This window comes from Myodes glareolus, chromosome 7 (genome assembly GCF_982192425.1).
Source record: "Myodes glareolus chromosome 7, mMyoGla1.1, whole genome shotgun sequence".
NCBI lineage: Eukaryota > Metazoa > Chordata > Mammalia > Rodentia > Cricetidae > Myodes > Myodes glareolus.
In genome coordinates, this window is record NC_142032.1 from 20,398,534 (window position 1) to 20,420,991 (window position 22,458).

Genomic DNA, 22,458 nt, shown 5'->3' on the forward strand with positions numbered 1-22,458 from the left:
TTTTCTAGCCTAACTCTATTCTGCCCTGTCATAGGCCGAAGCTTCTTTATTAAGCAATGGTAATAAAACATATTCACAGCATGAAGAGGGGAATCCTACATCATTTAGTCTTATTTTTTTTTGTTTTTGTTTACTAATCTTGTGAAAACATTAAATGAAAGTAGAATGCTTGAATGCGTTTAAAATCATGGTATTTGGGCTGGTGAGAAGGCTCAGCAGGTGAAGGCATCCATTGCCAGCCTGACGACCTTGAGTTTGAGTTCCAAGACCCACAGAGTGGAAGGGAAGAACCATCTTCCATAAGTTGTCCTCTAAACACCACGTTTGTCATGCCCCCGCCCCCGAATAAATACATATGCTTAAAAAGAATCATTACATTGATGACCTTGTACTCCTTATGTGATACAGCCCTGTCCTATGATATCTTTTTTTTTCTTTTAGAAAAAGGAGTGGTATTTGGATCTCCACTGACAGAGGAAGGCATTGCCCAGATATACCAACTGATTGAATATCTGCACAAAAGTAAGACTACTCAAAGCTTCAATAGTCTGTGTTTAAGGAAGAATTGCCACTTTTCCTTTGAGAGTTGACTGATGGGTTAGCAGATGTCAACTACTACTCAGCAACAAAGAACTGAACCACTGATTTTCAGGTGGTAGATTTTAAAAATATATTTCCTTTTGAATTTCATGTCAATTACTGATTTGCTTTGCTTTCAAAGATATAGATAAATTAGATAATGTCTATGAAACCATAAGTAGCTCTTAGGCAATTCTGAAGAATTCCTTGCGCCTAAAGAATTATGAAATTTATTCACGAAGCATCATAGTTCCATCATCAGAATTCTGTGATTAACATATACTCTTCAGCTAATTCTCATATATTTTATTTTATTTATTTTTTTCGAGACAGGGCTCATTGAGTTTTTAGTAGTTCTGTGAGCCATGTCATCATTCTAAGAGCTCAGCATAGCCAAGAACATGTAAATGTGGGGTTTTTGTATGACTTGATATGCCAGTTGTTTACTATTCAGGCATACCTTCTGACTTACTGGGTGTGAGACGCTGTGCAGGAGGAACACAAAAGAGATCGTGAACTTATGTCTTGAAAGGGTTGGAGGCGTCTGGATTTGTGTATGTTTGTGTTTTAAGTTTTTAAGTGTTTTATTTTGGCAAGAGATTTGATTAAAGCATAACCACCCATCAGGGTTTTAGAGTGGGGAGATTGTAGGTTCTCAGCTTATTTGTATGATGAGAATTCCTGGCTTTCTTCAGCCCAGCTGCTGTGTGGATGTGCCCTACTGGAGCACAGGGATGTGTTTTGCAGCTTGTTGTGGGTCCCATTTATTCCTTTGCCTGGCCCTGAAATTGGGGATGTACAAAGATGGAGAAACATGGACAGGCTTCTTCCCGATCAAACAATGTGTCTGGCTACCTCCCTTTTGAAATCTCCTTACATGAGCTTAGAGCCTAGTTGGATGGGAGGTGCTTATTTGGAATGACCTAAGCTTTCAGGAGTCTCTTAGCTGCAGGGTGATCTCTTAGAATTCTGAATCACACAATAATGCAAAGATTCTAGGTTTATTCTTGGCTGAAAGAAACAGTTTATAGGAGCCACAAACGCCCATAGATGAGCTCAACTCCTTGAGAGTCTGTGAGGAAGAAGGATAAAGGGATCTTGAGGTTTGCTTTTCTTTCATTTTACTTTTCAAGTTTTTTTTTTTTTTTTTTTTTTTTTTTGACTATTGATTGTGTTAAATTCAGTATCCAGTGGTACCTCAGGAGGATGAGTGACCTTTGCAGGACCTCTTTTCAGTTTGAATCATCTCTAGGTGCTCGGGAAATTTCAAGCTTCTCTAGAAATATTGACACAATCTTGTTTAGCAGGGGTGCTGTGGAAGGTCTTTAAAGAGAAGTCATGTTTATACTGTGCACACTAACCATAATTCTCCTCTGTTTCCTTTTGGACATCCATGCTAAGCAGACTTGCGAGTAGAAGGCCTGTTCAGAGTACCAGGCAACAGTGTCCGACAGCAGCTTTTGAGGGATGCTCTCAATAATGGGACTGATATTGACTTGGATTCAGGAGAGTTTCACTCAAATGATGTTGCCACGCTGCTGAAGATGTTTCTAGGAGAGTTACCAGAACCTCTGCTGACTCATAAACATTTCCATGTACACCTCAAAATTGCTGGTGGGTATAAGAAGTAAGAAAGAGATGAAAATATTTTTTCGATTTAGTGAAGTCCTTTGTGATCTCCTATTGTTTGTTACTCACTGTGGTGCTGATGTTGCCCCAGACTTCATGATCCTAATGTACTTATAAATCTTGATTAGTTAAGTTTGATTTGATCAATTGTCTTCGTCCTCTTCATTCTTCTCCTTTTAAAACATTTTTTTTAAAATTATAAGTATTTTGTATGTTCATGTGTACATGACATGACATGCATGTGTAGGTCAGAGGACAATTTTTGGGAATTAGTTCTCTCCTACCATGTGGTCTTGAAGACTCATCTCAGGTCACCAGACTTGGCAGCAAGCATCTTTACCTTCTGAGACATTTCACTGACTTTAAATATTTTCCTTTTAGAAAATATTTTTTAAAGATTTATTTTTATTTTATATGTGTGGGTGTTTTGTCTACAAGAGCAACAAAGTGCTCTTAACCTCTGAGTCATCTCTAAATTCCCTTAAATGTTTTTGATAAATTTCCTGTTGATTTTCGTATCTCAGATGTAGTCCACCATAGTACTTAGAACATTTTAATTGCTCGATAAAAGCATGCCTTCCCTGGGGTTGGGTGTGTCACTGGGTTTATACCTTTCAGAAAGTTGCTGGTTCTGTGCTTTTGCCTTGGTTTGGAGGTTTTTCAGGTATTTCCATGCCTAAATTGAGGTCACCTCTGCCTTTGCAAACTCTTCTTTTAAAAGTGTTATTATTTGCTTATTGAGTAGGCAGTCTACCCTCATGATCAATATGGAAAAGCTTCTTTCTCCCCCTGTTCCCTAGCACCAGTTCCAGAGGCAACTGGTACTGTGATGTCTAATATATCCTTCCAGAGGTGTTTTGTGCACTATGTATATATATATTCTTTTCTGCCTCTGTATGTAAAGGCAGAATATTATATACATTATTCTGTGTTTGCTTTTTCCCTTACTGTATCTTGGCGACTGTTCTATTCTTAGCTCATAGTTTTTTCATTCTTTGTGTCTATGTGGTAGAGAATTCATTCTTAAATTGCATAGCTATTATGCTACAGTAGGCTCTAAGTGCACACAGTGTCAAAATCTATGTGTAGTTTTTCACCCATGGCATTTCTTCTTTCTCTTCCCACTCCTTTCCTCCACCCTTCACCTTCTCTGCCTCCCTCTCTCTTTCCTTTTCTTCCTCTCTTTCTCACTACCCCCTCTGTGAGATAAACGTCTTAACCTCTGAACTCTCTCCAGCCTTTCAGCTGAGACTTTAAAAGTCATATTCACTGGTGATTTTGATAATACAAATGAGGATACATTACTAATATGCATGTAATTTTGCAGTTACATTTTAGAGACATGAAGTTTTAGATCTTTAAAAAAGATTGGAAAGTATAAATGTTATGTTATGTGTTTGTTTTATTTGCCTTTCTTTTGCGCTCTTCATTTGGTCCAGTATCTGGCACCCTCCACTGTGCTGCCCGGTGACTCACTGCTCTTGAGAACATATGAAGGTGTGGCACAGCTGGAGAGTCATCCTGTGCATGATTCCCTCTGACTTACCCTTTAGCCACAACCTGTCTGACTAGGGAAGAGAAGAAGGGCTGACATTGTCAGAGGTGTGTGTGGACCTCTTGATTTTAATTCTTTTGGGTATTGCTGAGACATAACTATAACTAACTTTTTGAGGCACTGCCTAAATGTTTCCCAAAGTGGTTACACTGGGGTTGGAGAGATGGCTCAGTGGTTGAGTACTGGCTGTTCTTCCAGAGGACCCCGGTTCAATTCCCAGCATCCACTTGGTGGCTTACAACTATCTGTAACTCCAGTTCAGGGGATCTGATGTTCTCTTCTGACTTCAGTGGGCAGTGCACACACAAGGTGCACAGACATACATGCAGGCAAAAGAGGCAAAAGACCCATACAGATTAAAAAAAGATCCAAAGTTATTACACCCTTTAATATTCCTATGTGCAGTATAAGGTTTATTGCTCGTGTTCCAGTATTTGTATTGTCAGTACTTTTGTTCAGATCATCCTAGTAGATGTGAAGTGGTATCTTGTGGTTTTGCTGATAAACGGTTCAAGCATGCTCAGACTTACTGACCTCTCATATGACATCTCCCTTCTTTCCTTTCTCTTCTTCCTTCTTTTTTTTTTTTTAAATTGATAAGGCCTGCTAAATTGCCTCAAACAATCCTTCTACCTCAGCCTCCCAAGTAGCTAGAACTATAGGTGTGTGTCACTGTGCCTGGTTTGTGTATGTTATTTTCTTAGAAGGGATATCTATTCAGTTTGGTTTTTTTCTTTTGAGATAAGGTGCCATTATATGACTCAGGCTGCCTCTCAGCCTCTTGAGTGCTAGGCACATGTGTGTACATCATCACAACTAACCTTCTACTTAAATCTTTCCCACATTTTAAAATTGGATTGTCTTTAGTTATTGAATTAGAGTGACTTTATTTTTTGTGTTTTGTGTTTTCTTTCTTGTGGTGCCAGGGCTCATGCTATGCCTGCTAACATGTTCATAGTCACACAGGAAATACTTTGCAAAGCCCATTGCCTATTTTCTTTTCTTTTTATAGTATTGATATTTGAATCTAGGACCTTCTTAAGGTATTAGGAGTTTTGAATTTCCTTTATGATTGATTCTTTTATTCTTTCTCTTTCTTTAGTGGAACTTAGTGGGAAATAATAATCAATAATATCATTGATTTTTCTTGCTGATTATTCCTTCCTTTTCAATAATTTTTTTTTTAAGATTTGATGCAGTTTGATGATAAAGGAAATAAGACCAACATACCCGACAAGGAGCGGCAGATTGAGGCCCTGCAGCTGCTTTTCCTCATCCTCCCTCCAGCCAATCGTAACTTGCTCAAGTTACTGCTTGATCTCCTGTATCAAACAGCGAAGAAGCAAGACAAGAATAAGATGTCTGCCTATAACCTTGCCCTTATGTTTGCACCTCATGTCCTGTGGCCCAAAAATGTTAGTATTGAGGGAAAGATCTTCAGGGCTTGGTTTTCTCAGTCTGGGCCCCTCCTGTGGTTGAACATTGGTGAGATTATCAAGGATCCAAGGTCCAGCCTTCATATTTATGATGTTAGAAGCTTAGGAGTCATCAAAGCTGAGAGGCCTGGTTCCTGGAACCTCACTGATAAGTCAGTCTCTAGTAATCCTGCATGACCACTTCTTTCTGGAATATTCTAGCTGCTAAAGAAGCTAGATTTGTTTTGATTAGACAGTGTAAATTCCATCTTAATAGGGATGCTTCTTGGCAAATCAAATTGATTTCTAACGATTGAAGGAGTAATACAAATTAATTTCTAAAGGTTTAGAATAAAATAGTGTAATTGTGTGAGATAATATTCTGAGCTGACAGAACAATCTAACCTGTCCCAGCAGTTTTACTCCCATATATTCAGTTTTCTTTTATAAAGCTAAATGTGCTTCTTACTGGGGCCATGGCTTCGTTAGTGGCTTACATTTTAAAGAAGGTTGTTAAACAAAGGTTTGCCCTGGACCCGTGAAGCTCAGGTTCCCTCCCCTTCACAAAATAGGCCTTGATATGAGATGAGATTATGAGTAGCTTACCTGGGTTGGAAACCACAACCCAGATAGATTTGTTACCTGTTTCTTTGTCCTTTCTGTGTAAAGTGGGCATGGAGTAGCTGTTACCAGTTACCTCATAAGTTGTTAGGAAAACAATAGCAATAGATTGTTATAGTGACTGTTGGGAGGATTTGAGAGTAAAAGAAATAAGGAGTGCAGGTGGTGGTGGTGGTAGAGTGGTGTGGCATATGCCTGTGATGCAGCATGTGGGTGGCAGAGGTAAGCAGGTCTCCATGAGTTTGAGGCCAGTCTGGTCTACAAAACAAGTCTACAAAGCCAGAGCTATTACACAGAGAAACCCTATCTTGAAAAACTAAAACCAACCAGCCAACCAACCAAACAAACAAAAATAAGGAAAGGAAGGTTAAGAGAGAGGTTATATGTAACATTTTATCTTAGTAAGTAACAAGTCAAAATGAATGGACTGCTCTGAGCTAGGAAAATCCAGGAGTGGGTTAATGGGGAGCAGATGCACCGACATTTATCCACATCAGGGAACTCAAGTCTCATTGTGAAGGCTTTTGAATTAGCTAACCAAGTTCTAGAGGCCAGGGCATGAAGCTTATCATCAGAGCATATGCTGCAGCCTGGGTCTGACCCAACCAACGAAGAGAAAACCTCCAATGCTATGGAAAAGAAACAAGCTGTGGTTAGAAAAAGAAGTGTGTGAGGGGCCTTGGGAAGAGCAAACAGATAAAATAACAAGGGTGAAGGCATGGCATATAAGATGTCAGCTCCAGTAGTGTTAGTAGCCAGTTCTCTGGATGGATGCCCCAATCTCTGCAGAGCCAGTGTCCTTGATGGCTGGTACAGACTGGCCTTTCTGCTGGGTGTGGTTTGAATCCTAGGTTAGATTTTCTGCTTAGGTATCTGTGAGCAGAGCAGGAAATGAAGAAAACTTAAAGATTTTCTGGTCACTTTAGGGACACATGTCTATGCTTTTATGTTGTTTCAAGTGACATGTACCGGTGAACACTTCCCTCTTCTTAATGCCCTTTGTTTGGTCTCTTCCCACTGACTAGGTCACTGCAAATGACCTTCAGGAGAATATCACCAAGTTAAATACTGGGATGGCTTTTATGATCAAACACTCCCAGAAGCTTTTTAAGGTAAGTAAGGGATGGCATTTGGCTGGTAACAGGACAAGGAAGGTGGCAGAGTGGGATCCTGGATGAGAGGTGCTCTTTGAGATTGTAAAGCAGAATGGATAGTGGGGAGGGCTAGAAATAGGAGCCAAGTCTTCTCTGTCCTCTGGCTAATTGACTTTCTTCACCAAAGGAAGCACAAGCTGGTGGTTGCCTAGTCTTATCTTGCCTGCCTACCCAAGTCTGTGGGTTTGATAGTGCCTTTCATGTCACACACTGTCTCTTTAAGCACAAGCAGGCAGTGTTTCTGAGGGATAAGTTTCTCAAGAACTTCTTATGTCTTTTGTAGATTTCATGGGTTTAGTTCATTACACAAAAGCCACATGTATTAAACTTTGAAAGTAAAGTCCTCTACTTTGGTCTCCTGCTGAGCATCTGAGCTGCAATGTCTGAGTTTCCTAAAGACTCCCTACTTCAGGGAGAGGATTGATCCCACCTGTCCTCAAGATAAGATCTTTGCTCATGCTGACCCACTGCTGTTGCTAAGCATTCAGGAATGGTCATTAGAGTGTACCTCTTTCTTTCTTTCTTTCTTTCTTTCTTTCTTTCTTTCTTTCTTTCTTTCTTTCTTTCATTGATTTTTATTGAGCATTTTTCTCTGCTCCCCTCCCTGCCTCTCCCTCCCCCCTTCAAACATCCCCCAAGGTCCCCATTCTCCCAATTTACTCAGGAGATCTTGTCTTTTTCTACTTCCCATGTAGATTAGATCTATGTATGTTTCTTTTAGTGTCCTCATTGTTGTCTAAGTTCTCTGGGATTGTGGTTTGTAGACTGGTTTTCTTTGCTTTATGTTTAAAAACCACCTATGAGTGAGTACAAGTGTTTGACTTTTCACAGCACTCTATCCATTAATAATGTTATGATTCTTTTTCTGTTGCCTAAAGAATTATAGTCCTACTAATCACTGAATCCTGGTTTTTTTTTTTTTCTTTTTGTTTTTTTTTTTTGTCCTCCCCAGGCTCCTGCTTATATTCGGGAATGTGCCAGATTGTATTATCTGGGCTCCAGAACTCAAGTGTCAAAGGTAAGAACAGGAAACTGGTCTTCAAACAAGGGAAGGATTAAGATTAGTGAAGTTTTTAAACAAAGCATAACATCATCGTTAAATCAGTGCTTTTAATGTTGCAGCTCAAACTTTACCTAATCATTTGTTTTAGCAGGGGCCAAGATTAAGAAGACAGTTGTGGAATTAAAATGTCCCTACGTATAATATACTTGCTTGCCTGCTTTCAGAGGTCCTCACTAGTGGATGATATTCTCTACATAAATGTCACAGCATAGATCATAGGTTAAAGTTTTCTGTAAAATTTATTGTATTTTTATAGCCTATGATCTAAGCAACCTGTAAATGTCAAGTACATTATAATAACAAAGGTCCAGTATTATGTAATTCATTCTTTTTTAAAATTTTAATTTAATTAAAATATTTATTTTATTTTATGTGTGTATAAGTTTACCACTTGTGTGCAATAGCTTATGAAAGTCAGAAGGTGATGTTGGATCCTCTGGAACTTGAGTTACAAATGGTTGTGAGCTGCCATTTGTGTTCTGGGAATCAAATCTGGGTGCTCGGGAAGAGTAGACAGTGTTTTAAACTGCTAAGCCATCTCTCCAACCCTGATTTAAATTTATTTATTGGTTTGTTTGTTTATTTCTTTGTATGTGTGTATGTGTGTGTGGTAGTGGTGGTGGTGGTAGGTCTTGGCTTAAGCGTTCTCAGTTTCCAGGATTTCTCAGTGCAGTCTTGGCTGTCCCAAGACTGGCTATATAGAACAAACGGGTCTTGAACTCAAAGAGATCTCCTTGCCTCTGACTCCTAAGTGCTGAGATTAAAGGCATGTGCCACCATGCCCAGCTTTTAATTTTTACTTATGTGTATGGGTATGTGCATGGGTGCCAACAGAGGCCAGATATCCAGCCCATATCTAGTCCTATATAATTCATTGTTATTCAAGTTCATTGGTACAGTTACACTGTCAAGTAGTTAAAAGATTTCAGCCCATGGGCTGGAGAGGTGACACATGCGCACACACATATGCACACACACACACACACACACACACACAATTTCTCTCACTCTTTCTCAATAAAAGGGAGAAAAAAATGTATTCTAGATTGCTTTATGTTGCTGTGATAAACGCTATGATCAAGGCAGCTTAGGGGAGAAAAGGGTTTATTTCATCTTATACTTCCAGGTCACAATCCATCATTGGCAGAAGTCAGACCAGTAGCTTAAACAGAAACTTGAAGTGGACACCATGGACAAATGCTGCTTCCTGCCTAGCTAGCTTTCTTGGATAGTCTCTAGGCTCACCTGCCTAGAGATGCTGCCCCCTACAGTGGAGCTGGGCCTTCCCATATCAGTTATCAGTTAGGACAATCTCTAACAGATATGGCCACAGGCCAGTCTGATTAAGGCGATGCTCAGTGGAGGTTTCCTTTTCTCAGGTGACTGTTGGTTATGTCAAGTTGACAATGAAAGTTAGCCAGCAGCATTTGAGAACAAATGAGCTCAGAGAACTATATTATGCTTATGAACAGAAAGTTATGTAAGAATATTGAGCTGTGGCAGTGAGAAGCTGAGAAAGGCCCGCCAGCACTTGACTGACTTGTATTTAACCTGTGTTAGAGACTTGGAGACTGTGTCTTATGCTGTGTTTTCTACTCCTGTTTCTTTCTCTCATCCAGCAAATATTTGGTGTGACTAAGAAACAGCATTTTTTGCCTTAAGAAAAAGTTTTATTTATTTTATGTGCATTGCTGTTTTGTGAGTATGCATGTCTGTGTGAGGGTGTCAAATCCCCTGGAACTGGAGTTGCACACAGTTGTGAGTTGCCATGTGGGTGCTGGGAATTGAACCTGGGTCCTCTGAAAGAGTAGTCAGTGCTCTTAACTGCTGAGCCATCTCTCCAGCCTCAGGAACAACATTTTAAAAACTAGTTTAACTAGAGTGTTGTTTTCCTTGGAGAGCTGTAGCTTTTATTCTTTTTCTACTTCCATGTAGTTTGTATGGAAAAGAGTTTGAGCGAAGGCACAGTAGCCATGGGCTCTAGGGTAGGTTTATCACTTAAATGTCTAGATGAAATTAACTTTTACCTTAGGTTTTTGTTTGTTTGTTTGTGAATTGTTACTGTTCTGTCTGCTGGGACTAATACGTTAGAGTTTACCTATTGGATAGCAACAAGGATTACTTGAGATTAAAAAGTGTTTTGAAAACTGAAATCAAACAGCTATAATTCTCTATGGCAATGTTCTAAATGCCCGTTGATTTTCTGGGCAGATAATGGAAGTAGATTATTCAGAGGCCTTTATTAATCATTTTTCCTTTATCTGGTAATTGTGTTAGGATTTTCCTTGTTCCTGAATATAGTAGCATGTTGTGTTTCCATTTCCCACTTCTTTTGATCAAGGTTATTGTATGAACCCAAAACAAAGCCAGTAGGATATATTAATTTGGTTTTTTATAAATTTTTCTGTAGGATGATCTTGATTTGACAACCTCATGTCATGCCATGTCCTTCCAGCTGTCAAGATCTCAGAAACGGAATAGGGTAGATTCTTGTTCTCAGCAGGAGGAGACCCAGCAACATACAGAAGAGGCTCTGAAAGAACTCTTCCAACATGTTCATAACATGCCAGACTCAGCGAAGAAGAAACAACTTATTCGACAGGTGCCTGGATGCAGGGAAATTGGGTGGGCTCTAGGAGTCACCAGAGAGCACAGCTGAGAATCTCACTGAGGTTTCACTCTCATGTAGAGCAAGCTTTGACTCAGCTAAAATAGCAGGCTTGTCCATGGAATCACAATGTACTCCTGTCCTGAAGGGAGGTGTGGAAGTACTTGATTTTCTGCAGTTATCTGTAGAATATCTGTAATTTTGGCATGTACCAAGTTTGCTTGGAGAGAACTAGCAGTTCCAATGGTCCAGAATTTAAATGCTTTATGTTTTCTAGGTGAATAATTTAATTTCTGAATTTCAGTTTTCAGGTTTGTAAAAACAGCAGTAGTAGCTAACATGCATGTGTCACACTTGTAAAAGTGGAGAGGATGGGCATAATGGTGCACATACATACACATACACATACACATACACATACAAACACACACACACACACACACACACCCCAAATAATGAATGAGAGCTTTGGCTAATGACTATACACCAACTTGACTCTTCCCTTTTTCTTCTGGAGATGCCTCTACACCAAAAGCTGACAACATTGGAAGTCTGCATTCAGTCTTTTTCCCTTCACAGCAGTGCTGGCAGACAAGAGCATTAATACCTTTGGAACATTCTGGCTTAGGAATGAAGCTCTGTTGGTAGAGTGCTTGCTCTACATTCACGAAGCCCTGAGCTGGATCCCTGACACCTCATAAACTGGGTATAGCCTTCTAGTTTTATAATGTCATGACTTGGAAGATGGAAGCAGAAAGATTAGGAGTTGAAGGTCATCCTTGGTCATATAAAGAGTTGAGGCCAACCTCTGCTACATGAGATTCTGTCCTAAAGCTAAATCCTGACATACAGTTTGTTAAACTGAGGACTGCCATGGATTGTGCTAGTAACTTTCTATTTCCAAGGTAATTGATGCAGAATAATTCTGATTTACTGTCAGATCTTAGACCAGTTCATAAATATTCTGGATCTTTTTTTCTATTTGTAACCAGAGATAGTGAATGTCACTTCTGCTTTTGTGATTGCTTATTAACCTACTTTCTACCTCTACACAGACTCTTTGGCTCTCTGGGTATCTATATTCAGCTGTTACTTGCCCTAGACTGTCATTTCTTGAAGGGACAATATTAATAAAATGTACTCTGTATTTTCTTATAGTTCCATAAGCAGTCTTTGACTCAAACACCAGGGCGAGAGCCTTCTACTCCCAGAGTCCAGAAGAGAGCCCGTTCACGCTCCTTTAGTGGGCTTATTAAGGTGAGCCTACTGTGCTACTGCTATCCACATCGATTCTCAGGAAGTTTATGTCTAATTTTCTTGTGCACAAAGTGCTTAATTCTATTCCTTGGAGTTCTATAAACAGTTAATTGATGAGGGGACAGAGTTTGGGAAGGTTTTTTTCCAAAGCATTTTACTGTGTCGCCAATGAAAGGAACTCTGTAGGAACTCTGTAGAGAAAGCAGCAACAACCTGCTCTTCCTCCCTGTGTCTAAGGATGGGAGTCTGGCTCTCTGCTTCACACTTTATCTCCCCGCCCACCCCCCATAGGGTTTCTCTGTGTCACAGCCCTGGCCATCCTGGAATCCCTCTGTAGACCAGGCTGTCCTCGCACCTGCCTCTACCTCGGGAGTGCTGGGATTAAAGGCGCGTGCCACCACCACTGCTCAGCCACACTATGCACTTCTTTATGCAGTTTGCCACATGTGTGGGGGAGTGAGCAAGCTGAGGACTAAGGAAATTGTTGGGCAAATGGTTTTTCTAACACCTCAGTGGATTTTGATATCTTTAATTTTGGTGAACTTAATGATTTCATTGTTGTTTTAGTCTCTTTCCATGTGTCAGAATTATTAGAAATCTTGTTTTTAGAACAAATAGAAAATATATTTCTGTGTTGTTGCTGCTGTCCCAGTGTGCAGATGACTGAACATGAGTGCAGTTAGTGAATGTTGCCATCAGGTGGCAGTAGGTGATTTGGTCACAGGGCTCTGATTTCCATTTAATTTAGCCCAACTAAAGCTGCTAATCCAGAGCGACTAACTCTATTCTTACTTCTACTTTTCTTGAAAAAATTGTTTTAACATTGTTAAAGTATATAATTCTACAAATATCAAGGAGCCTTTTGACTAAAACTTACATTTTTTTTTCTCTAACAAATGTGTGCCTTTTAATTTTCTCCCCTTTTTGCTGGTCCTTAGCAGTTGCAATTTCATTTAGCCCTCCTTTTGATCCTTTTTATATTTTGCAGAGGTCCAGAATCCATTCTCCATCCTCATGGATGGGCCAGTGGCCTGTGGGACGTGATGCTTGCTGCTGGCGAGTTTGCTCTTCACAATGGAGGGAAAAGGCAGCTTGTGGGACAGGAGACAGTGTTTGCACGTCACCTATCTGGTTAGGAGATAATATCCAGAAAATAGAAGGAACTTGTGTAGCTCAGGATTGCTGAAAATCTAAGCTCATTATAAAACAGACAAATAACTTGAATAGACATTTCTCTCAAGACATACATGACCAAGAAAGACACGAGGAGCTGTTCATCTTCATAATCATTTGCGGTAAAGCAAACCCGCAGTGCTGTGCCACTTCACACCCTGGATGACTGCTGCCCCAAACAGAAAGTCAAAATGTTGATGAGGATGTAGGGAAATGAAAACCCTGTACACTACTGCTAGGAATATGAAGCGGCAAAGCTGTTGGGGAAAATCAACAACAGAATTAATTCTTGATCCAGCAATTTCAAATCTGTGTATATATCAATGAATTGAAAGCAGGGTCTGGGGAGTTATCTGTATGCCAGTGTTCACGAAAGCATCATTTACAGTGGCCAAAGGTTGAAGCAGTCTCACTGTTCATTGAAGGACTGAAGATGCAAAGTGTAGAGAGAGTGGAAGGTTAGACTGGAAGGAGAGTCTTATACACTCCTCACTGTGGTGGGCCCCGAGGTGACAATGAATTACATAAGCCAGTCACTAAAGGCCGAATGCTGTACAGTTCTGCTTATTTGAGGTACTAAAGTGGTCAAAGTCATGGAGACAGGAGAGGGAATGAGGCGTTGTCTTTTGTTTAAGAGTAGTAGTGTGGGAATGGGTGAGCTGGCTGTGTTTTATGGCACTGTGATTGTAGTAATGCCACTTAAAATGGGTAAGGTCGTAAACTTGATTGTAATTCTTTTCTTTTTGAGACAGGGTATTGGTAGTTATTGCTTGAAATGTAGATGTTGTTATTGGCTATTGCTTACCTCTATACTAAGGGAGTACTTGAGCTTCATAAGTTATTAAGACAAAACATTTTAGAACATTATTTTTTCTTTTTCTTTTTTTGGTGGCATTATCAATCAGCTGGATTCAGGGCCTCATACATGTGAGCAAGCACTCTGTCATTGAGCTACATTCCAAGCCCAGAACAACAGCTTTAAACACAGATGTTATAATAGCAAATTTTATAAAACAGAGGGGCAAGGTGTTTTCATTATAAATGAAGAGACTGATAGAAGATACAGCCTTTTTGTCAGTTGCTCTGCAGTGAAGTTTATCTCCTAACTAGATAGGTGACGTGCAAACACTGTCTCCTGTCCCACAAGCTGCCTTCTCACTCCATTGTGGAGAGCAAAGGAAACTCTCCAGCAGCAAGCGTCACGTCCCACAGGCCACTGGTCCATCCATGAGGATGGAGAATGGATTCTAGACCTCTGCACATTTTTGTTTGTGAGTGGTACTGGGGTGTTGCACATGGTAGATCCAACTCAGAGTGCCCTTTTGAAAATTCTCTGGAAGCTTTATAACTAGTCTGTGGATCTTGGCATTCCCAGTTCAGCATCCTCAGGTGATTCCTTCTCTCTGAAGGGACGATATACAGACCTTATTTTTCTAGTGTGTGTGTGTGTGTGTGTGTGTGTGTGTGTGTGTGTGTGTGTACACGCGTGTGCACGCGCACATGCACTTCAGCTATTTGATTTCTTTTTAAAAATAGCTATTTAATATTTAATAGTTTTTTAAAAATTAAAACTTTGGAGGCTAGAGAGATGGCTCAGCAGATAGGAGAACTTGCTGCTCTTCCAGAGGACTGGAGCTCATTTCCAGCACCCACCTCGGGCAGTTTTCCACCACCCACAGTGCCAGCTCCAGGACATCTGATGTTGCTGCCCTCTGTAGGCTGAGAGCTCACATGTGCGTGTGCATGCACATACACCAATAAAAATAAAACAAGGTCTAAAAAAAAATTTAAGACTTGTAGAAATTTGCTTTTCTTCTAGTTTTACAGAGGTGTGTCTGTCAGTGGGTTCTGCATCAGCCTCTTATTTTGGAAGAAGGTTTTCCTCTGGGGTCTGTCATGTAAATAACAAATCATATCAAACTATTCTGAACCCCGTTGTTGATAGTTATAATGTAGAGTTTAATGCTTTAGTCTTTTAGTTCTGTTTAGTATTTTTTTTTCCTTTGGTGCTTTAGTTTTGATGATATTCTTGTTTTGAAATTCAGATTTCTTCTTTGGGCAAGAGGGAGGCTTCTCTAAGATAGAGTTGTTACCATGAGCTGCTGCAGCAGGCCACATCAGCTTCCAGGCTGCTCAGAAGCCTTGTATTCTTACTGTGGGTCAGTGGTCATGTGACCCCCCCCCCCCGAAGGCCTGGGGCCTTTTATGCCTGTATTAGAAACTCTTAGACAGTTTCTGGACATTTACTAGTCATGTGTGAGGAAGGACAGAGAAGCAGAATCCTAGAGGACCCAGCCTGTGGTTCCCTTAGTGGGGAGAGGAAGGGACCCTTAACAGCTGCTAGAGAGAACACCTTTTCCACAAGCCCCACACCTCCAAAAAAGCTCAACCCTCAAGAGTGACTGGTAGTTCTTTCAAGCTCACAGGTATACTGCTATTAGATAATATTAGGTAGGTAAGATCGCCCAGAGAAAGAGTTCTCATTGTTTGCTGTATGTCTTCCCTTCCCTTGTATGACATGGCCTGGGTCTGTGCAGAAGTTATCAGGATTCTGAGTTTTTTAATTGAGGAAGTTGGAGTTTTGAAGATCATTACAGCTACAAAAGAGCAAATGCTCATGAGCAAAATATTTTCTGTTTCCAAATCAGCGCAAAGTCCTGGGCAATCAGATGATGTCAGAAAAGAAAAACAAGTCCCCTACTCCAGAGGCTGTGGCCATGGGTGAACTGAAGAGAGTCAGCAAAGAAAATATGAGCTTGGTAAGAGCACGTTCTTTCCCTGTCCTGTGGAAAGGAGGAGGCTAGCAGGCTGGTGCTTGTTCTATTATGAGTCTCTGGCTCAGTCAGCGGTGCTTAGGGCCTTTTCTGTAGGTTTTCACCAAATCATTGGATATACTTTCTTTTTTCTCTTTCTTTCTTTCTTTCTTTCTTTCTTTCTTTCTTTCTTTCTTTCTTTCTTTCTTTCTTTCTTTCTTTCTTTCTTTCTTTTTTTAGACAAGGTTTCTCTGTAGCTTTGTGCCTGTCCTGGAACTAGCTCTTGTAGACCAGACTGGCCTTGAACTCACAGAGATCCGCCTGCCTCTGCCTCCTGAGTGCTGGGATTAAAGGCGTGTGTCACCACCGCCAGGCCATTCGATATGTTTTGAGTTCAAAAAAGATATAGCATGTGTATTATTAATGTGTGTTTTGATGCTATGATAAACACTGACTAAAACTCAGGAAGCAAGGGGTTTATTTATTTAGCTTACAGCGTACAGTCCATGATGGAGGGAAGTCATTGCAGGAATGCAAGAGGCCACAGAGGAACACTGCATACTAGCTTGTCCCCATGGCTCTCTAAGCTTTTCTCTCTCTCTCTCTCTCTCTCTCTCTCTCTCTTTTTTTCTTTTTTTTGTAGAACCTAGGACTATCTGCTCAGGGGACATCCCCACAGTGCCTGTAGCCTTCTACATCAATCATTAATCAAGAAAATGTGCCTAGGCTATTTCATTAAACTAAGAATAGCCAGTTAAGATTAGTTAGGTATACTTACGTCTCTGTAAAGAGGCACTGATATTTGATCATTTAAGCCACTGTACACTTTTCTCATTACAGTTCTTTTCTGGTTCTCCAACCGTCACAATGACACCAACAAGACTGAAATGGTCTTTAAGCCACTGTACACTTTTCTCATTACAGTTCTTTTCTGGTTCTCCAACCGTCACAATGACACCAACAAGACTGAAATGGTCTGAGGGGAAGAAAGAGGGGAGAAAAGGTAATTGTCGTGGTTGTCTCTGCTCTTACTGATGCCGTTCTTGTCTGTTTTCTGTCAGCAGTGTTTCTTGTTTGGAATGGCCAACGTGCTGTAACTGTAGTCAGAGGGAATTTGGATGGTTATTCTACTTAGCACTGCCCTCAGGTACTGAGGGACGGTTTCAAATACAGACCTACTGGACAGATAGGACCCACACATCAATATGTGTTAAACCGGGTGGGATAAGTACAAATGCTGTGTGAGGCTGAGAACGGCCGTGCCGAGAGTCTGCTCAAATCACCTTGTTCTTATGTGTAGACTTTAGACCTGGTCACCAAAGTTTTTCTTTTTTTTCTTTCTTCAAGACAGGGTTTTTTTTTGTATTTCCTTGGCTGTCCTGGAACTCACTCTGTAGACCAGGCTGGCCTTGAACTCGGAGATCAGCCTGCCTCTGCCTCCCAAGTGCTGGGATTAAAGGTGTGCACCACCACCACCACCATCTTTCTTCCATTTCTGAGATATGATTTCTTTTTTTTAAATTTTATTGCTCCCAATTTACTCAGGAGATCTGAGACATGATTTCTTTTAGGTTTCCCAGGTTGGTCTTAAACTTAAGATTTCCTTCTGCCTTCTGAGTAGCTGGGATTTTAGGCATTATAGATGATTGTATAGCACCACATCTGGCTTATTTTTGGCTAGTTGCATTAAGTTCTCCACTCTTCTCTCTTGTATTTTGCATCTTTAGCCTCTTGATCTGCTTTCACAGCTCATTCCCCAAAATCATCTTTAGATTTGAACTCTAGTCTCCTCGCTTGCAATTCAGGGCCCGTCTGCCATGTATCTCTCTTACAGGACAATGGATACAACTGGCCACTGTTGACACTTTGGATCATAATTCCTTGTGTGGAGCTGCCTTGTGCATTGGTGATATCTAGCAGCTTTGATTCAGCAGATGCTACTAGCATCCTGCCCTCAATTGTAACTGAAAATTCCTCCAGTTATTACCAGTGTCCCTTCTGGATATGGGGCCAAAATTATCCCAGATGAAAACCCATGATAGAACCCCCACTCTTCAAGGGGCATTATTTTTAGTAGTCAAATCTTTCTAATTCTTTAAAGTTCAGCTGAACCTTCCCTCCCTGTCCTCTTTGAGACCTTGTCTGGCTAATTGAGCCATTGAACTCTTATCAGCACTTCTAAAGTATGGGCATTGACTATGATTTATGGTATTTACTTCATCTGTATTGTCATATCTCTGCATCTGGTTTGAGAAGGCAAGGGTCAGACTTAAGGATCTATAATATCAGTTAAAGCACCTACCTAGAATACACAATACCCTGGGTTCAGCCCCTAGTCCTGCGAACACATGTGCATGCACACCCATCTGCCGTCAGTCCTTTTGTTCTTCTCCTTGTCTCAGTAGTGTCAGTGGCTTGTGCTCTTGGTTTTAGTAAACATTCTCTGGTGAGCAGGGCAGTGCTGGTAATAGCACAAGCTCCATGTTCACTTAGACTTGGTAGTGCTTGATAGCTTTCTATCCTGGGACAGGTTAGCTTCTGTGGGCTGCAGGTTCTGCATCTGTGAAATGACAGTGTACTACTTTCTCCATATAGACAGCTGTTAGGACAGATGAGATAATGTACACAGGAACTGGGGGCAACGGCCATCATCATACATGCTGCTACTAAGTGATGACTGCCACTGTCATTAAGAAGACGTAACAAACTGGGATTAGACCAAGCAGACTTAATGATGTTTACTTGGTAGAGGGTCACATTCTCACATATTTAATCCTAAATGTAGAGAAAATACTAAGTGTAGATTCTGTAGCTTTTAGATGGGGTATTTAAAAAAATGAATGTTTTAATTAATGTCTAATCCTCTTATTTCTGTTTTAACCTAGGATTCCTCTGAAGGGTCACTAGAGTTCCCCTGTTGTCCACAGTGAAGTTCTCTTCAGTGGGACAGGTGTTGCTTTTGTTCCCAGTGAAGCTTGCAGCTCGCTCCCTGCATTTCGAATTGTGAAAACCAATCAAACCATGACCGACTGATACCTCTAACCCACTCACTGGATGTCTTTGAAGCTGTGCCTCTGAGAGAATGTTCTGTTCTCTGTGTTTGTTTTTAATATGAGGAAGCTCCTCAACACCTGCCAGCTTACACAGTGCAGTAGGTGGGCAGGCCCCAGCTATGCTTAATCAATGTGCTTGGGTTGGTTCTGTTTCTTCTTCTTTTTTGGTTCTGTTTCTTAAGAATAGGAAATTTTATGTTTAATAGCTAGTAATATTTTTGAAAAGCACTGTCAGTCTTAGTGGGCTGTTATATATTAACTGGTTTGGGACTTTTCTCTGTGTTGTGAATAAGTGACTGTTTATTTACTTGTTTTAAAAGCCATCGTTTAGATTCATAACCTACATGGATTTTAAGTTAAATGCCTTTGACTCCCTTTCATTTTGAGCTTGAGAAATCTCTGTATCTTATTATGTTCAAAGAATTTACAGCTTTCCTAGACATTCTGTTATTTCTTGTCTAATTTAGGGGATTTGACCTGGCAATGAAAAGAAATTCAGTACAGTATATTTTAACAGATTTCAGCTACTGAACTGCATCCCCATGCCTCACTGTCTTCCCCTCAGTGATGTGAGAATGGTTGTGTGGTTGCTAACTTGCTTTCTGCATTAGGATCCTCTCACCCAAACATCTCTGGTTCCACTGACACCTCTGTGCCAGACTCCTGGGGCTTGAGAAGAGCCACGATCTGATCCATAGAGCTTGCTGCAATCTGCATGTTGTAGAGACTCTGAAGTCATCCATGAGGGACTGGTTGGCTTTGGTAGGATCCTGGCACACATTCCTAGGTATCGTAATATGCCACTCAACTGTCTCCTGAGAGCAGCTTGGAACCAGGAGAGACATGCATAGCAGTCTCTGCAGGGCCCATATGCAATAGAAGAGTCCCTACAGGAGCAGTTGTGGTGTTCCCCAGTCATCTAAAACAGTTGCTCTCTGCCCCTCTCCTTGTCAGGATGGGCACAGGAAGCAAGAGTACAGCAGAGCCACTGCCCAGTGAGCATCGGGTGGCAGGTGAGGATGTTGAGGTATGGGCTGACTCTGTAGAACTGTGCAACCATCCTCACCCCACTGTGGGGATCCAGGTACACAGCAAAATACGGTTTGCCAACTTAGTGATAGACAATTGAAAATGCTGTGTTACTGTTGAAATGAGCGCCACCTTCGGGGTAACAGAGGCCGACTCCGTGTCTGTCCGTCAGCCTCTTCCACCTGCCCTGTTTATTCTGTTGCTGTAGTAGCAGGAGTTATTGGCTTTCCTGCTGGGTAGTTTGGGAACAGCAGAGGTGTTTAAGTTCCTTTCTCAAAAGGAGTTTTAGGTCATCCTTAAAGATTTCATTAGCAAGTTCGTTTGTCTAGGTTTCTGTTTGACTCTTTTTGTTGTTACTAAGAAAAGGTTTATTTCTTTTTAAATAAATTTCTTGTGTTAGGTGTATAGTGAGGTCAAACAGAAATCCTTTTGTATTACTGAGTCAAAGACGTTTTTTTCCCAGCATGAAGCTTCCTTTAAGTGTCTTCCACTGTGCTGTACTGTGGCACTGGGCAGAGAGCCGAGTGGTGATTTGGTGCCTGCAGGAATTTGGCTCTGTTAGAGAGCGAGCAGGACCAAGGAGTCGGGTGTGAGGGACTGGGGTGGTCTGGGTGAGGTGGTGAGAGAGTTTACCCTATGCACATGCTTTTCTATAGCTGGTTTCTTGGGCAGTTACCATGTGTATTTGGGAATGTGTATTTTATTTATTTATTGGCTAGTTATTCTTTTGCTTTAAGGGTATTATAGGTCATATTTTTCTTCTGAAGCTGTGATCCAGTGCAGAATAAACTTGAGGAACAGCATAGCCTCCTGTGTCTTGTACTATGTGACTGTTCTAATCCTGTGGTGTCTTCTGGGACCCGCAGACAAAAGCTCCATCATTGCTCCAGAAGATTGCTGTTGCCCTTCTGATGGAGCATACACTTGCTGTTTTTGAGCCAGTATTTAACCAAGGTTTTTAACATATGTTTTTTTTGTTGTTGTTGTTTGTTTTTTTGAGGCAGGGTTTCTCTGTGTAGCCTTGACTGTACTGGAACTCACTCCATAGCCCAGGCTGGTCTTGAACTCAGAGTTCTCCTGCCTCTGCCGGGATTAAAGAAAGGCATGTGCCACTACTGCCCAGCTAACCTGTGTCTTAAAAGATGTTTGTTGTGTTTCTTTTTTAATGTTGGAGCAATCTCTTTGGAAGTACTTTTCCTTTCTTTCTGGGGTTAATTTTACCACAGGCTTTGATGTTGTGTCAACACAGGCTAGTATATTTGTCAGAGGGCCGCAAGAATGAAGAGATAGATCATGTTGGATTTGGATCTGCACTGGGTGAATGAGTGGAGGCTGGGCCCTTTACCTAATCTTTCACAGAAGTGTATTTTCTCACTGAGATCAGTAATCAGGTTTGAACCTCCCCTTCCCCAACTCATACCCACTGTGAAGGAAACGAGAATTGGGAGACATTGGTTGTATCTGAGCTCCAGAACATTTTAGAGGCATGACTGATGAGTTCTGAGGGAAGCCACAGTTGACCCTCCACATAGAATGTGCTTCACTTGGAAGGTTCTCCTAGAGCAGTCAGGATTGCTGAAGAAGCACCCATGGCAGACTCACTGTCAAAAGCAGGCTTTACTAACTAGACCGCTGATGCTGGGAGCAGTGTGCAGTTGATGGAGGTGAGCTAGTAAGGAGATGGAGGATAAATAGCCTGAGTGCTTGTGTCGCCATGGAAACTGGAGTATGTGAGGCCATAGCCCAAGCTAAAGAGCCTTGGAGCATGCCTCTGACATGCGTGGACCAGTGGGCTGTAGAGAAGGCATTCTCTCACCCAGGGCCTTTTAGCAAGGCTTGCTTGTGCTTGCCATGTGCTCACTCGACCCCCAGAAGGTTTCTTAAGAGAAGGTTGCACCTGTTTGTTACTTTTGGTTATTTTGCATATATATGTAATTATAAAGAAACAACCATATATATTGTTTTTATATTCATGTAATATTCTGAAATTAAATTTCTGTTTCCAATCTGTGGGTTCTGACTGGTCTCTTGCCTGACATTACTTTGAAGAGAGGTGGCTCCTTATTCTAAGGGACATGAAACCTCTGCAAAGTGCTCTTCTTTGGTGTGTTTCCCTGGTGGGGGGAGGGTTCAGGAGGAGTGGGACCTTAGTGATGGAGATTTGACTAGATGAGGCGGCACACACCTCTAATCCTGGTATTTGGGAGGCAGAGGCAAGAGGTTGTGAGTTGAAGCCAGTCTGGATTACATAAACAAGGTCATTTCAGCACAAATAAAACTGAGACCAGGCATGGTGGCACCCACCTTTAATCCCAGCACTTGGGAAACAGAGGCAGGTAGATCTGTGTGAGTCTGAGGACAGCCTGGTCCTGGAGGACATCCAGAGCTACATAATAGAGGGACTTTGTCTCAAAAACCAGACCAAACCAAAACCAACAAAACTCTGAGCCCTGGGGTGGCCTGTTCCTTGAGAAGAGCAAGATTTCTAAATTACTGTCACGATATTTCATATTGTGGGGAACAGTAGCTTTGAACTGTATGTCCCAACAGATTCCGTTTTACAAACTAC

General features: G+C 41.2%; 1 protein-coding gene across 3 annotated transcripts in view; it reads left to right on the plus strand.

The window, feature by feature from the left end:
• The window catches only part of Arhgap19 (Rho GTPase activating protein 19), a 42,186-nt gene extending 20,291 nt beyond the window's left edge, over positions 1-21,895 (plus strand). For 2 of the 3 annotated variants that reach the window (XM_048452879.3, XM_048452880.3), the window contains exons 3-12: positions 442-522; positions 1,984-2,193; positions 4,952-5,178; positions 6,825-6,911; positions 7,906-7,971; positions 10,427-10,618; positions 11,783-11,881; positions 15,703-15,813; positions 16,648-16,810; positions 18,693-21,895. In XM_048452879.3, coding sequence (XP_048308836.1) covers positions 442-522; positions 1,984-2,193; positions 4,952-5,178; positions 6,825-6,911; positions 7,906-7,971; positions 10,427-10,618; positions 11,783-11,881; positions 15,703-15,813; positions 16,648-16,810; positions 18,693-18,703 — 1,247 coding nt within the window. In that variant the 3' untranslated portion in view covers positions 18,704-21,895. The remainder of the gene's footprint in view (positions 1-441; positions 523-1,983; positions 2,194-4,951; positions 5,179-6,824; positions 6,912-7,905; positions 7,972-10,426; positions 10,619-11,782; positions 11,882-15,702; positions 15,814-16,647; positions 16,811-18,692) is intronic. The other variant, XM_048452881.3, reaches the window with a different exon arrangement.
• The last annotated feature ends 563 nt before the right edge of the window (positions 21,896-22,458 follow it).